General features: G+C 46.9%; 3 protein-coding genes across 3 annotated transcripts in view; 1 reads left to right on the top strand and 2 right to left on the bottom strand.

The window, feature by feature from the left end:
* LOC130890474 (H-2 class I histocompatibility antigen, Q10 alpha chain-like) overlaps positions 1 to 13,647 on the top strand; it is a 136,809-nt gene that overhangs the window by 116,871 nt on the left and 6,291 nt on the right. The gene's annotated exons all lie outside the window — the stretch shown is intronic.
* Trim39 (tripartite motif containing 39) overlaps positions 1 to 13,647 on the bottom strand; it is a 95,416-nt gene that overhangs the window by 28,646 nt on the left and 53,123 nt on the right. The window lies entirely within an intron of this gene.
* On the bottom strand, positions 3,905 to 6,451 carry LOC130861973 (H-2 class I histocompatibility antigen, Q10 alpha chain-like). Its single transcript, XM_057751343.1, has 6 exons — positions 6,437 to 6,451; positions 5,682 to 6,060; positions 5,238 to 5,507; positions 4,381 to 4,656; positions 4,160 to 4,265; positions 3,905 to 3,953 (listed from the first exon to the last, which is right to left on the bottom strand). Exons 1-6 carry the CDS (start codon positions 6,449 to 6,451, stop codon positions 3,905 to 3,907), a joined length of 1,095 nt encoding a protein of 364 aa, XP_057607326.1.

Raw genomic sequence — 13,647 nt, forward strand, 5'->3', positions numbered from 1 at the left:
AAATAAATCTTATGAGAAATAATCATTTCCCAAATGAACAGTCTGAAGTGCGGGTCTTTTTGCACTTTGCGTGTTTGCAAGTCTTTTCCTTAATCTGTTTCAGTAAAGATGATGGATTTTCATATATACTTTGCATTTAACCTGCTCTTCCTGTTGAGTGTGAAACAGCTTGCCTTATCCAAATATGAAGGCGGAATATTTTAATGCTGTTATCAGATAATTGTGGATACTCATCTTCGGTACCACACTAAAATAAAATGTATTAATATTTATTTAGATAGGGTTCGTGAATTCTACCTTGGACTTGAAGTGAGGAAGGAGTGTTGATTCTCTTTCTGGCTCTGTGGCCAGCTTCATATGCAAATCTGTATATTACGCCAAATAAAGTGAAGGCCAATAATGTGCACATGTGTCAATAAGCCTCCCTTGGATAGTTACAGTTACTATAGTTTTTACTCTATAGTGTGCAGTAAGACACAGGTGAGCCATCAGTTGAGGAGGGGTTCTAGAGAGAGCAGCATTTGAGATTTATATTATACTAAATGAAGAGCCATTTCACATACCTCCTATTGGGCTTTGTTCCATGGAAGAGAAATAATTGCATTTATCTCCCAATATTACATCTCACAACTGAATATATATCCAACGTGTATTGATAGATAAGATATATTACATATGACACATATGTAATATCTGGAGATGTGGCCCAGTAGCAGAATGTTTAGAGGTTTTCTGACATGCACAAGACCCTGACTTTGAACCCAAACATTAGGCTGTTGGGGAAGAACTGCCTTCAACCTTCATCATTCTTGCTTGGCATTGGGTCCTGCAGGTTGCAGTACCAACATGCACGGTACGGTGTGCAGCACAAGATAGGATAAACAATAGAGCATTTTTTTTCTGGTTTTGCCAGATACAAAATGACTGGACATTGTGAATGTAATTCTTGCCTGATAATTGTTCTTATTGTATATAGTTTTAATGTGTTAGAGTCAAAACCTTCCCTTTTTATTTAGACAAAAAGGGATAAATGTTGTGGAATATTTGATCATACTGTGACATCCTGAGACTGTGTTAATAAGGTTAACCTTGGATGGGGGGAGTCAGCAACTAGTTGATAAGAATTAGTCATAGAGACTGTGGAGGACCCAGAATACAGCTAGAGAGGCACAGGAAGGAGCAGGTGGTGACTTGGACTTTTTGTCAGCCCTTTTTCGGTTGAAAAGTGTGGTGAGGAGGTCAGCTGGTTGCTCTTCTACCACTTCTTTGATCTAGCTCCATATGACCCAAGTATGGGGTACGAATGACTCTAAGGGGGTCATTGGCACAGGAGTGGTCATTAAACACTCTGTGGGTCTGGAGGCTGTACAGAAGGCTCAACAGTTAAGAGCACCCAATATCTGACTCCCATATTTGTTGGTAATAGAACACCTGAGGGGAAATAACCTGGCCCAGTTGTTAAAAGCAACTGTTACTCCTGCAGAAGACCTGAGTTTGATTCTCAACAACTACAAAATGCTCTCTTCTGACCTTTGGGGGCACCAAACATTCACGTAATATGCAGACATATATGCAGGCAAAACACTCATATACATTCAATAAATAAATCTTTTTAAAAAAATAAGAAAGAGAATTAAGATACTGGAGCACGTCATACATAGAATCATCAAGTTTCCGAAAATTCATTTTATGTATGTAAGTGTTTAGCCTGTGTATATGTCTTTACATCGCGTGTGTTCAGTGCCTGAGGGGACCTGAAGAGGTCGTTGGATCCCTTGCAACCGAGGTTACAGATGGTTGTTAGCCAGCATGTGGGTGCTGGGAACTGAACCCAATCCTCCTGAAGTGCAATCAGTGTACTTAACCACAGAGACATCCCTCCAGCTCAAGAATCAGCAATTCTTACCATAGTTTGAATCTAGAACGTTCTGCTTAACAAGGGTTTCTCCTCTAGACATCACTGCAGAATCAGTTCATCTCAATCTTGTCTCAGGTCTCATGAGGCAAAAGGAATGACTTAGGGCACCGGTGGATGTCTTCCTGGAAGTCAGTGTGTTGTTCCATATGACCCAAGTATGGGGTACGAATGACTCTAAGGGGGTCATTGGCACAGGAGTGGTCATTAAACACTCTGTGGGTCTGGAGGCTGTACAGAAGGCTCAACAGTTAAGAGCACTGACTTTTGTTCCGGGGGGCCTGAGTTTGGTTCTTAATGTCTCCATAAGAGCTCACAGCTGTCTGTAACCCCAGTTCCCAGGGACCCAGGGCCCTCTTCTGGCATCTATGGGCACTAAGCATGCAAGCGGTGCATACACTTGCTTACATGCAGGTAAAACACCCATAAAACTAAAGAAACCACGATGCTGGGCTTTGGCTGATGAAGGTGAAGGAACATGGGTGACGTGCAAAGCAGAGAGGAGAGTGGAGCATCTCAGTGGCAGTCGAGGGAGCTGGCCAGCAGCACTTCAGGGAGGCCTCTTTTCACCGGCAGGGACAATGGCAGTGGATGTTTGATGCAGGGAAGGACAGCTTCATGCATGTGTCAGCCGAGGAGTTTTGTTCAGAGACCTCTACTTGGGCAAAGATGAGATTCCTGACTTGAAAACAAAAAAATTTAAGAACTACCAGTATGGGGGCTGGAGAGATGGCTCAGCGGTTAAGAGCACTGACTGCTCTTCCAGAGGACCTGAGTTCAATTCCCAGCAACCACATGGTGACTCACAACCATCTGTAATGAGATCTGGCGACCTCTTCTGGCCTGCAGGCATGCATGCAGACAGAACACTTTATACATAATAAATGATTTTTTAAAAAAGAACTACCAGTATGAAGCAAAGTTCAAGTTTATTAGGAGGAGGCATTAACAGATTTAAACACAAGGTTGATGAGAAAGAGAGGCATCTAGAAAAGGACAGAGAAGATCGAAAGATGGATTTCAGCTTCTCAAGACAGTTACTATTTCAGTCATCTTTCTTTGACTGGGTTTATCCATTAAGCGACCCATGGGAAAAATTTACCAAGTAAAATTACCAAAATATACACATCCTTATTTTCAAGAAGGAAGAATATACTTGTAGCTCACTGGAAAGTAAATTCGGTCTCTGATGGAGGTTTCTAGGCCTGCCTCTCCTGGATCAGGAGAAATGATTGGGGAAGGCACACGTCAGTGTGGAGAGGAGACACACTCAGGTCTGGGCTGGACTCAGTTCCTCATGGCGTGCTCACAGGAGACAAACACTTTTGCACAGATGTCAGTTGTGAAAAGAAAAGTCAGGAGCTTTTGAAGTCACACGAGGTGGGTGTCTCACCCTATAGAAGAAAGTGGTTAAGAACAAATTCTGAGTTAAGATTGTGAAGTTGAGTCGGGTGGTGGTGGCACATGCCTTTAATCCCAGCACTTGGGAGGCAGAGGCAGGCGGATCTCTGTGAGTTCGAGACCAGCCTGGTCTACAAGAGCTAGTTCCAGGACAGGCTCCAAAACCACAGAGAAACCCTGTCTCAAAAAACCAAAAAAAAAAAAAAAAAAAAAAAAAAAAGATTGTGAAGTTGTGATACTGACTTAACAGATCCCAGAAAGAGAGTCACCACAGCTCAGGAATGTGTTCTTGGGGTACTTCCTGTCCCAAGCAGATCCCTGGGTGCTCTCCCTACCTAAAGCAGTATAGAATAAGACCTGTTAAGAGCCCACAGCAATAGGGCCGAGAGAGAAATGTGGTTTCTGTGTGTTTATCTCAGGGCTGAGCAGCCGGGAACAAACAAGCAGCCTCCTACAACAGACCAGGGACGCCGTAGAGTCATGAGTGTGGGAGGAAACTCCTAGTCCAATCCTAGGGACCCTTCTAGAACTGTGACAGCAGCTCTGTGGGAGGGAGGAAACCCAATGGAAGACTGCACACACAGAGGGCTAACTGGCCTCCTGTGTTCTCAGCAGGGGCCTTTTCTGTGACATCTGTCTGTGGAGAATCAGAATCAGGTCTCCAACAAGAGGGTGATGGGTCTGTTCATTATTTTCTTTCTGCTTTATAACAGAGTTAATGTCAGCATAGAGGCCCCAGCCCCTGTGCGTGGGTACAATTTTGCTCTTATGGGACAGGTGCATTCATAGCTTGGGCTTGAAGTCCTTAGGGAGACAAGAACTTAAACCCCACCCCTTCCTTACCTCTGCTTCTTCCATATCAGAAAAGTCACCACAGCTCCCATAACCAAAGCTCCAAGAACCAGGCCAGTAAGAATCGCCATGAGGAAGATGTTTGGTGGAGGAGGCTCTGATGGAGGAGAGGAAGGAGGAGTGAGGGCTCTGACCCTCGCCCTCATCCCTGATCCCGCCCTGGTTCTTCATTCCCCGACAGCAGACTCTCGCTCACCACACCCACTCCTTACCCCACGTCAGGATCAGGGGCTCAGGGAACCCCTCATGGTTCACATGGCATGCGTATCTCAGCTCCTCTCCAGAAGGAACCACCACAGCTGCCCACTTCTGGAAGGTTCCATCTCCTGCAGGCCTGGTCTCTATCACCTCCATATCCTGGGTGTGGTTGTTCCCAGCCTTCTGCCAGGTCAGGGTGATGTCAGCAGGGTAGAAGTTCAGGGCCCAGCACTTCAGGGTGACATTCCCTCCGGGTCTAACTTGACGGGTCACATATGTTTGAGGAGGGTCTGAGGGGAGCAATTGGAAAATTCAGGCATTTGGCATTCCTCCTGGGGATCAAGCCATGTTCATGTGACCATCCCCGGAAAGGGTGGGAGAGGTGGAGGGGAGCAGAATTCACACAGCAGCCTAAACTCGGGATCTGGATGAGGAATTCCTTGGAAATGTTCGGAGTGATCATTAGCCAGCACAGAGCAGAAGGCTCTGAATCTCACTCTAGGTAAAGACTTCTGACTTCTGGTTCTGACTGGGTGGAGGAGGCGGGGGAGGGCTTAAGAAACTCAGCAACTCTGGAGTCAGACATTCAGTGTCTTTGTGCATGGACAGTGAACAGGCCTGAGAGAGGTCCTAATTCACAGTGCAGCTGTGGAAGGGACTGGCTGCCTGATTGACACCCTGGACTATCCTGGGGGAAGGGCGAATCCTCTGGAGAGTTTCTCTCTCCTGTTGAGTTAGGAAACTCAGGAGCAGTCTTATGCCTTTGATGCAAGACAGTGTAAATCCTCCAGCTGCTCCCTGCTGAGGGAGGAGGCCTCAGGAGACAGGAGTTCTAATCTCAACAGAAGGAGTTGGCAAGCGCCCCTCTTACCAGAGCGCAGCAATGTCTCCTTCCCAAGGTCCAGGCGTCTACGAAGCATTTTCACGCAATCCCCTGACAGGTAAGTCCTCAAGTATTCTGCCTCTTCCACCCAGACGCTTTTTAGAATTTGAGCTAACTTGCCCTCTGCAGTCCAAGAGCTCAAGTTCTCGTTCAGGGCGATGTAATCGTGGCCATAGTAAGTGACTTGATAGTGCCCTCGGAGGAAGTTCCCATTGTTTTCCACAGCGCAGCCGTACACCTTCTGTAGGGTGTGATATTCTGTACCATCCCCATTCATCTATCAGTCACTGCTGCTTCTCCCCCTCCCGGGGTTTTGTCCCAAACTAACCCTGTTCCCGGATCACAATCCTCGACTTAACCCTGGACCTGGAGATCTGGAGTGGAGCTAATTGGACATGGAGGGGTTGTGACCTCGGATCTGGGATGACTCACCGCCATCCTGGCTGTGTCCGTAGTACTTCATCAGGACCCAAAAAAGCTTTCGGTCGCTCTGTGACTGGTACAGGGCTTCCTCTGTTTGATTGTGCCAATACTCAGGCGGCTCCTGTTCCATCCAGGGAGCCCGAGGTTGCACGTTCACAGTCGCTGCTGTGCTATCGAATCCCTGAACCTGTGTGGTATCAACGTAGCTGACGTAGATGCACCGTGGCTCCCAGATGTCCGGTCCATAAACCACGGTGTCGAAAAACTGCAGCCAGTGTAAGCCTGGGGATGATGCACACTGAGACCCTGACCTGGGCCCAGGGCTGGCTGGTGGACTGGGAAGGGAGGAGAGCAGGGGTGGTGAAGGGAGAGGGGCGGGGTCCTCCAGCTGAGGGAGCGGGAAGGTCTGGTTAGGTGATGGAGGAGATGCAAAGATGAGAATTTCCAGTGTGGCACCCTGCTCCCCTAAAGGTCATTTCTCTTCAGGTCTCACACCCACCTGCACAATTCTGGGTCAGCAGCAGAAGGGCAGAAGGTCTAGGTGTCCTCATCCTCCAAGATGAACGGCATCTCAGCCAGGACCGGTATCGCTTCTCTTTATAACTCTGGAGAAGGCTGACTGGCTTCTCTAAGAATTCCCAAAGGTGATGATGTACATCTGGTGGGTTGGGTCATGGAGAGATGGACTTAGAAATAGTCCTGCTTTGGACCCAGTTCTGCGGCCTGGTATCCTGGGATCAATGTCTGAACACAAGTTGCTTTACCCTGATCCCCGACATCCTGCTTCTGGTCACAACATCCTTGAGTCCTAGCCCAGAGCCCAGAAAGTCAGTAATTCTCAAAGGTTTTGGTGTCAAAATCTGTTCACGGCTTAGACACGGTGTAGCCATCAATGGGGACTGTACACCTGTGGATTACACCAATTCATGCTTGCACGTTAGGGACGAGAGGGTTTGAGACATTTGGTTCAGTGTGGACATTAATAGCTGATTTCAAGTAAGTAGAATAAACAGAAAGAACTGTTTTCCAAAATGAAACGATGCCGTGCAAAGGTCTTTTTGGCTGTTTAATATTTCTGGTCATCTTTATCTTCATCTTTCCCACTACAAATTGTGTGGGTTTTGTTTTCTTTGAATTGCAGAAAAATACAGTCTCACAGACATATTTTTAGGAGAAACAATGTTTTAAGATTCAATTTTATTTGTATGTATTTTTATGTGTCTCTGTGTGTGTGCAAGGAGTATGAATTCATAAGACCCAGAAGAGGCATTGGGAAACCCTGGAGCTGGAGTTACAGGAACTTGTGCTGGGAAATCAATTCAGGTCCTCTGCAAGGGCAGCAAGGGCAGCAAGGGCACTTCATGGCTGGACCATCTCCCCAGGCCCAGCAGAAATAGTCTCATGAACATCTCCAAATAACTGTAGTTTTCTTTTGAGGCAGGGTCTCAGTGTGAAGCCCTGGCTGGCCTGGAAGTAGCTATGTACACCAGAATGACCTAGAACTCAGTCATTGATACATCACCAAATTGGGACAGGTGGTACTTTCTCAAGATTCTTTACACTGTAGACTCAAAACAACACGGAGTCCTCCTCATCTGCTGCATCCACATGCAAAGGGGAGTCTTGTGTATTGACTGGATGCTATGTGAATGAGTCTTATTTTAAAGCAGGGCTTCTTTGACCAACTCCTTTAAGTACTAGTAATCAAAAACTCAGTCTTTAATCTGGTCACACATTTCATAGGAAGTTTTGGAAGCCTTAAGAAGTCTTAACTGATGGTGAAGAGTTCAAGTGCTGAAATCATTAATGCTATCTTGAGAGCTTAGATTTTATCTTTGTTGGAGTCAACTAGGGAAGGGTTGGTGGGCGATGAATTAGCTTTTACACTTTTTGTGGTGGAGGAGGAAGACAATACACCTCTAACCATAATGCGAAGAACGCCGAGCGGGCAGGAAGAAGGGCTCCACCAGCTGTGTGGCGCAGGGGATGCAGGTGCAACAGTTTGAGAAGTTGTTTAGCAAGGCGGTTTCTGTTTTCAGCTTCCTGGGAGGAGGCCCACTTCTTGTGAAAGAGGGGAGTGTAGATTGGCTGGTGTATAGTTCTGTGACGTTAGCAAGAACCACTGTTCCTGCCATTTCCAGTGATGCCTCTGAGTTCAGTCCTGGTCAGCGGCTCAGGCCACAGAGCTGGATGCTGCCTGAGATGATGTCCTTTCAGCACTCTGCCTCCGGAGATCTGGCTGGAGCTGAGGTTTTCCATTACAGAGCTTGGAACAAGCTTCTGGAAATTCCTTAGTGACAACGTGTTTTCTGATCTCTTATTTATGGCCTTCCCTCTGCTGCTGGCAAAAGTTAGTCAATGGCTTAGCTAGAGCAGTGGTCCTCAACCTTCTGAATGCTGTGCCCCTTAATATGGTTCATCTTGTCGTGGTGACCCTTAACCACAAAACTGTTTTCCTTGCTGATTCATAGCTATAACTTTGCTCCTGTTATAAATTGCCTATTTTTGGAGATGGAAGTTTGCCAAAGGGGTCACAACCCACAGGTTGAGAACTGCTGATCTAGAGGGGTGTGGTTAGGTCATTGTTGAGAACTTGGCCATATTTAAGTATGGAAGTCTCTGGAATTCTAATTTCTCTTTGATTCCTTTAAATTGGCATGTATTCAACGAACATAAGGCTATTACACTTCTCCAGACCATTTTATTATTTGTATTAAAAGTATTCTCTGATAATGTATTAGCAGAATCCTTCCAATGAAACAGGGCAGGATGGGGCATGCCATTATCCTAGCATTTGGGAAGCAGAGGAGGTCAAGGCTTTCCTGAGTTACAGGAGATTATTTGCTCAAAAGAGCAACAACAAAATTCACATGGTAATTTTATACGTTCTGTCTACAAGTCTCATGTGATAAATTACTACACTCTTTTCTAGAGATGAAAAATAGACAGTGGTCTGGGTGTCATGGCAACCCAGGTCAGCACACTTGGGAGGTGGAGGCAGGAGGATTAGGGTCAAGGCCATGAAGATCCCTGATGGAGGGGAACACACATGCACAGTCTGATAGAATCTCCAGAGAACGTACTGGGGAAGTTGGACAACAGCCATCAGGAGAGGTGAATGATGACCAGAAATCTCTAGTTTATATAGCAAAAATAAATAAACAAATAAATAAATTAGAGGAAATGTTAGAGAACAGTCAGGGAAAGGTCCTCCTGCCACGTACTTAAACTAAACCGCATGTCAGGATCCTAAAGATGAACTTCGTGGGCATCCGGGAGTCCCTGACCTCTTTGTCCCTCTTCCCTGTTCCCAAATCTCCTTTTTCCCTTTTGCTCTGTCCTCACCACTTCAATAGGCTTATTGTAAATGTGTGGCCATGACTAGCTTATTAGGGCTGTCAGAAGCCAGGTTTTGACCCCTAAAGAATTCTGTCGTCAGCACCGCAAAGAGTCCTGTGTTCCGATTCCTTCATATGAAGCAGTGACAGACAGAAACATCCTCTGTTGTTGTCAGAGATGAGGGACACACAAAGGAGAGTGACCCTAGGCTCGTGAGCAGTGCTGAGGACAGGTCTAACTCTGTAGAGTACACAACAAAACCTGATGGGGCTGGTATACACTGCACAGGCACACAAGAGAATCTGCCAGGAATAGTTGCGGTGATTAGGACAAAACTATCAGAAGCCATGAGTGATGGCTAGAATCCTGTAGCGTGTTATCAAACTATGAAATGAAACTCTACAAGGCAGAAGGAAAAAGTGTAGCAAGAATAATGAAAACCCAGAGACAGGTCAGAAAAGCAATGCAGCCAGCCACTGACTGTTACCTTTATATCAGACTGAAAATGGGCGATCCTGCCTCCAGGAATGCTCAAACTGAGACTGAGCTGAGACCTATCTCTTCCCATTTTATATTCCTCTCTACTGCTGGGATTAAAGGTATGTACCACCACTGCCCAGGCTCTATGGCTAACTAGTGTGGCTGCTTTGCATTCTGATCTTCAGGCAAATAATATACCACTATAAAAAAGTCCCGAGTTCACGAAGGGATTTGGTGGGTCTAGAGAGCATCTTCTCCTAGTAGAAGGGACCAGAGCTATGGGAAGACAGAAAGCCCCTGAAAATCTTCATGGCTCTCTCAGTAACAGATATTTTAAGGTGGGAGAGAGGGGACAAGGGAGACAAAAGTTGCAAACAGCCACAGCAGGAGAACAGGAGAGATGCTGGAAAACCATCTCCCTTCGGTACCCAACCAGAGTAGTGGCCAAGTGCTGTTTTTCGAAGACTTCTGCCGAGCTGGTGGCTGGTTAGCCCCAGACCCTCCAGTAACTGCACTCTTGGGACAGTCAGAGCATGGGCATGGGAATATGTGCTGGAACCTGGCAGGGACGTTGAACCAGACCATGCAGAATTCAGTGTGGTAGAATTCTCCTAGGCTCAGAGTCTGCGCAGACCATTAACACAGGTGGCCAAGTGTGGCCTTACTAATGTCAGAAAGGTCCTCATGGGGGCCAGGTCAGTATCCAGACTGCCCAGGGAATGGCTAGTGTGTGAGCAGCACCCGAGACCCAACCCATGAAGAACTGCCTCGTGGTAGGAACACTGTCTCTAGTAATGTGAAATTGCACAGAATTGCCCTGTGTGCAGCAGATGTCTGGGAACCCAGGAAGGAACACCAAGGGCATCAAGGCTGCAAGCAGCAAGCAGGTGAGATTGTATTCAGACTTCGTACCCTACACGGTTCTCTCTCTCTCTTCTTTCTCCCTGTCTCTCTCTCTCTCTCTCTCTCTCTCTCTCTCTCTCTCTCTCTCTCTCTCTCTGTCTGTCTCTCTGTTTCTCTCTCTCTCAGCAGGTGAGACTATTCAGACTTCATACCCCACAGAGTCCTATCTCTCTCTCCCTCTCCTTTCTCTCTCTCTCACTCTCTCTTCTCTCTCTCTCTCTCTCTCTCCCTCTCTCTCTCTCTCTTTCTGTCTGTCTCTCTCTCAGCAGGTGAGACTGTATTCAGACTTCTTCATACCCCACACAGTCCCCCCTCCTTTCTCTCCCTCTCTGTGTGTGTCTCTCTCTCAGCAGGTGAGACTGTATTCAGATTTCATACTCTCTCTCTCTCTCTCCTTTCTCTCTGTGTCTCTCTCAGCAGGTGAGACTGTATTCAGACTTCATTTATACCCCACACAGTTCTCTCTCTCTCTCTCTCCCTCTCTCTCTCTCTCTCTCCCCTACTCCTCCTCTCTCATACACTTGGTTTCACACTGCCAGTGAACTGCTACCACAGACCATGCATTTGGTGCAGCAAACACAGATTCCATAAGGTTATCGCACGTAATTTTCTCTATGGATTTTACTCATTTCTACTACATGAATGAATCATCCACCCTGGCAAGAAATTGCAAAACCGTATCCTCATCCTTTCTTTCAAAAAGGAAGGATGACATTGTAGTTCAGTGAAATCTTAAGTTCCGTCAGTAGTAGAGACTTCTAAGCCAGCCTCTGCTGGAAGAGAGGGAGGGCTGGAAACAGAGAGGCTCAGCGTAGGGAGGTCTCAGTGCTCTGGACTGGACTGGGTTCCTCCCTTGAGAACACAGCACTGATGGGAGACAGATACTCAGACATGATCAGATGCCGAATGCAGAATGAAAAGCCAGGAGCTCTGGAAGGAACAGTGGGAAAGGGAGGACCAGAGCAAATTCTCTATGGTTCAGTCCAACGCGAACCATCCTGTAAAGGAAAGAACAAGAAATAAATTCACATCGGGGTCCGTGAGTGGTGACACTCTGAGGGGACCATTACTTGTTCAAACTGCCTCAGTCCTGAGAATCAGGACAACCCAGAACATTGCCTATGACTCTGCCCCTGTCCCACAGGCCCTGCAGGGGCAAATCTGTATAAAGCCTGACAGAAGCCTCTGCATCCTAGCCTTGGTCTTGCCTGGGAAAAAGCAAAGCATGACCTGATCAAATCAGATAGGAGATGGGACTAACAGAGGGGTAATAGCAGTCTACCCATATCTCCGGGATCAGGGCCCAGAGTGTGTACTATCGGCCCGAACAGAGGTTCCTCTTATTTGACCTTTGTGAGAATCCAGGTCAGAAGCAGATTCATGCGAGGTTCAGAGTGCCACCCCCAATCCTTATCTCTCAGAAGTTTCCAGAAGTGTAACTGCAAACCCAGGGAAGGATGAGGAAACACAATGCAATGTTGTACATGGAGAGGAATAACTGGCCTCCGGCGTGTCTGTTACTGGCAGGGACCTTCTCCATAACTCTGCTGGGAGTCTGAGCTCTATTATCTGCATCATAGGTCATTTTCTATGTGCTTTACAAGGGAGTAAATCTCTGCACTCAGGCCCCAGCTGAGTGAGCACTTAGGTGTGGATATCTCTCTCATCTTATGGATCGGGGCGTGTACATAGCCCGGCTTGAAATCCCCAGAGAGACAAGATCTCAGACCCTGCCCCTTCCTTATCTTCATTCCTCCTCTTCCACATCAGACAGGATAAATCTTGTTACCTTGCTGTCTGTAGTCCAGGAGTTCAGGTCCTCCTTTAGGGTGCCACATCTGTGACCAGAGTAAGTAACTCTTGGTACCCTCAGGGACAGTGCCTTTTGTGCCCAAGTACAGCCATGTGCATTCTTTGGGTTATAATATCCTGGTCCTGCCGTTGTGGTCAGATTTACTGCCAGTTAACACCATACACAAAATCAAACTCGCCTCCGCGCAACTGCCTCAACACCTTTTTGACCCTAAAGTGCACCCAAAACTGGGTATGGTCACCAAGTTCCTCCAGGTTCCAGAATCTCCACAGGTCAGTTTGATGGGGACTCTCCCTTAGACAAGGGGCGACTTGCCTCTTTCTGTCAGGACATGGAGGGGTCCTGACCTTTGCACCAGGGTCACTCACCCGCAGAACTCTGGTTATAGAAGCTGAGCAATTTCCTCAATTTTTCTTTGAAACCTTGTGTGATTTTGAGGGCTTTCTGTGTCTGTTTTCCCTAACACTCCTTCTCCACTGTGGGGCCCAGTGGCGTGGTCCTGTTTCTGTGGAATCTCACAAACTGACTGTCATCCACACAGCAGCAACAGAAGGCCATCACACAGAAACTATATTAATTACAACAATGTTTGACCAATGGCTCAGGCGTATCCCCAGCTTGCTCTTACATATTAAATTAACCCATTTCTATTAATCTATGTGTTGCCATGAGGTTGTGGCTTACCAGTAATGTTCCGGCAGTTTTCTCCTTCGGCAACAACATGGCATCTCCTTGACTCCACCTACTCTCTCTATATATCTCTGTTCAAATTTCCCACCTGGCTTTACTCTGCTAAGCCATTGGCCAAAACAGTTTTATTCATCAACCAACAAAAACAACACATATACAGAAGGACATTCCACATCAATTTTCTACATGTTTTTAGCCATCTTTGTATACCAATTAATCACCTCCAAAGGCAAGAAAGTGCAAAACCGCATATACATTCTTCCTTCAAGCAGGAAGTATGAGGCTGTAGCTCAGCGAAAGTCGAGTACAGCCAAGGATGGAGGGGACCCAGCCTTGCCTCTGCTGTAACAGGAACGAGAGCAGGGAAAAGACACAGGACTGTGTGACTCCTATGCTCAGTGCTCAAGGCTGGACCGAGCTCCTCACTTTTATACACTGTGCTGACAGGAGACAGCCACTTGGGCACAGTCAGATGCCAGCTGCAGGAAACAAAGTCAGAAAGCAAACTCTTCAAGTCAGTAGGAAAGGAGAAGCTGGCAGCGATCTTGGATGGGTCAGTCCCTGGCGGGGACTGCACGGTGGCCATGGGTCAGTCCCTGGCGGGGACTGCACGGTGGCCGTGCTGCTTGACTTTCTCCAGCACCCTCTCACTTTCATTTTTAATGACTCCGCTATGATGCCTTTCCCTTTGGAAAATTTTGTGCAGACTTTAGTGAAGTGTGTACAGTGGTAATGTTAATCCCAATGGCT

The sequence above is a fragment of the Chionomys nivalis genome, chromosome 19 (assembly GCF_950005125.1).
Source record: "Chionomys nivalis chromosome 19, mChiNiv1.1, whole genome shotgun sequence".
Taxonomy (NCBI): Eukaryota; Metazoa; Chordata; class Mammalia; order Rodentia; family Cricetidae; genus Chionomys; species Chionomys nivalis.

Bases quoted from the DNA above. Each gene is read 5' to 3' on its own strand.
- LOC130861973 (XM_057751343.1), bottom strand. The intron at 5,508-5,681 runs GTGAGTCATCCC...GGGATGGTACAG, and splicing joins CGGACACAGCCAGGATGGCG to AATATCACACCCTACAGAAG. The intron at 4,657-5,237 runs GTAAGAGGGGCG...TGCTCCCCTCAG, and splicing joins GGAGACATTGCTGCGCTCTG to ACCCTCCTCAAACATATGTG.